This window comes from Culex pipiens, chromosome 2 (assembly GCF_016801865.2).
Source record: "Culex pipiens pallens isolate TS chromosome 2, TS_CPP_V2, whole genome shotgun sequence".
Taxonomy (NCBI): domain Eukaryota; kingdom Metazoa; phylum Arthropoda; class Insecta; order Diptera; family Culicidae; genus Culex; species Culex pipiens.
The window spans coordinates 39,792,504-39,794,649 of NC_068938.1; the positions used below are offsets into that span (position 1 = coordinate 39,792,504).

The 2,146-nt window shown below is 43.4% G+C and overlaps 1 protein-coding gene across 1 annotated transcript; it reads right to left on the reverse strand.

Moving 5' to 3' along the window:
* Window positions 1–207: 207 nt before the first annotated feature.
* LOC120420739 (protein G12-like) lies at window positions 208–1,740 on the reverse strand. The gene is made up of 2 exons (XM_039583835.2): window positions 412–1,740; window positions 208–327 (listed from the first exon to the last, which is right to left on the reverse strand). The coding sequence occupies exons 1-2, from the start codon at window positions 994–996 to the stop codon at window positions 217–219; spliced, it is 696 nt and encodes a 231-aa protein (XP_039439769.1). The 5' UTR covers window positions 997–1,740; the 3' UTR covers window positions 208–216.
* Window positions 1,741–2,146: the final 406 nt, after the last annotated feature.

Sequence of the window (2,146 nt, forward strand, 5' to 3'; positions counted from 1 at the left end):
CAGCCGCCCGAACGAGACAACTTGCTCTTTCTCTTTCTCTCGTTTTTCGTCTCTCTCTTCCTTGTGTTTGCTACGTGGTGACAGAAGTCAAATTTTGAATGCGATCATGGGAGAGATGATCGGAATCTCGGTAGAATGACAAACGTGTAAATTTTAAATGATGTTGTGTGCTTATATAACTATATATTTTTATTGCTTTAAATCCCCATTTTGTTTTCAAAATATGGAAGACCACCCGAAAAATGACTTCCAAAGCTCGAACAACACATCAAAGTCGATTCCGTAGGAACTAAGCTCGTCTTGTAAAGGTTTCACTTGAGGGTCATCCTGAAACGAGGTAAAAAATTAGGGAAGTTAATGAATTCCCAGCAATGTTTGAAAAAACTAATTATCGATTAATTGTCTACCTACAGAAGCTTCAGCCAGCAATCGCTTGAATTCCGGAGCTTCAAATTTGCTGACCATCTCACGATATTGGGAACTCGACGCTTTCTTCGCTTCGTGGGCACTGGCCAAATCACTGGAGGAGCACAGCTCAACCACTTCGGCGATGAACGCTCGGAAGCCACCACTTTTTGGAGCTATCGCTGCAATTTTAGATAGAAACGTGAATAACTTCTCCAAAAAAAAACTCTCACTCAAGTTACATCGTCTGAACTTGGTCCGTGGTTTCTCCATTCCCGTAAACCCTGCGAACATCTCCAGCGCTTCGTTGACCATCAGTCCGGCGGAGGCCATGTAGGTGAACAGCTCGCGAACCTTGGGCACCTCCAGAAATCGGTTCCACATGGTGGCAAATTCCGGCCCCCGGAAGTACTGGACGGTTTGCCGGAACTCGGGATCGGCCATCAAGTATCGTACAAACAGCTCCTGAATCTGTGCCATGGGCACGTGCTGCTGCAGGTCGTTCAGATCATCCTGGAGACTTTGTCCGTTTGTGGGCGGGGCGTACTTCAGTAGGAAAGCAAAAACTAGAAGGAAAATTTGGCTCTTCATTGTGGTGAATGCAAAGCTAGACTGACCAGAAGCTTTGTGGTCAAAATTTAGGGGCTTGTGCAAAAGTAGTGCGTTCTGTGGAAGGTTGCCAAACAGACATTACGTGATGTTTACTCAAACTGGAGGCACAACTGTTGAACTTGGGGCTTGATACGGAGTTAACGCATGATATGCAACGCAATGTGCAGAGCTCTGCACTACCGGATCTGTTTTAATTAGTTTTTTTTTTAAGAAGCTATTTTTTCAATGAGAATAACCCTAAAATAATTAAAGTAAGGTTGAAATTCAATATAAAAATAATTGTTTAATATCAAAAGCTAAGTTATTGTCAATAACTTGTCAAATTACATCAAAATAAAAATCTTTTGAACAAGCTGACGCACTTGCAGGGTGTGTCATATGAAGAGTGTCAACATTGAACGGAGTTTTTACGATTTTGTTGGAAATCTTCGGATTGAAAATGAAATTATTGTAAGCTGTTATAATAGCCTTATACCATTGACAATTATGGATTTTGTAACGACCTTCACGAAAACATTTATTATCGAACCTTTTTTTCCAGTGAAACGTGTCGCAAAAGTGATTCGTTCCCCAAGCTGCTCGCTGCTTTTTCCCGATAACAATAAAGATAACGACAAAATTTCATCTTTCCAGTCATGTCGGCCGACTGTCACCGGTGGAACGTGAGGTATCAGAAACCGCTTGACGCAGCGTGTCATCCGTCGTTTTCAGGACAACAGCTTTTTTTTTTGCCAACAAAAATCTTCAAGAGGCGGTTCGACGAAGAAGGAAAAAAAAACTTCAGCATTATCCCCTCCCTTCACCACACACTTCCGGCTCGGCCGATGTCACGTGGTGCGTGAAGAACTCACAAGTGGTCACCACCCACCTACGCCCACACCTCCTCCTCCGTCCTCAATGATTGCACTTTTATGTGTGCGATCACGATGATGACGATACCGTTTTGGGTGTCATTTGCAGAGATCATGTGGGGAAAAAACCCCCCACGTGGTGCGATTTTTTTCCGGTCGACCAACACCATGGAACGAGTTTCTTCCGGGGAAAAACTTGCCAAAAATGATGATGATGGTGGCGGTGGTCGTGGATCCTCTTGTAGGTGAAGTGTTTTGGTTTTTTTTGCTACCCCAAT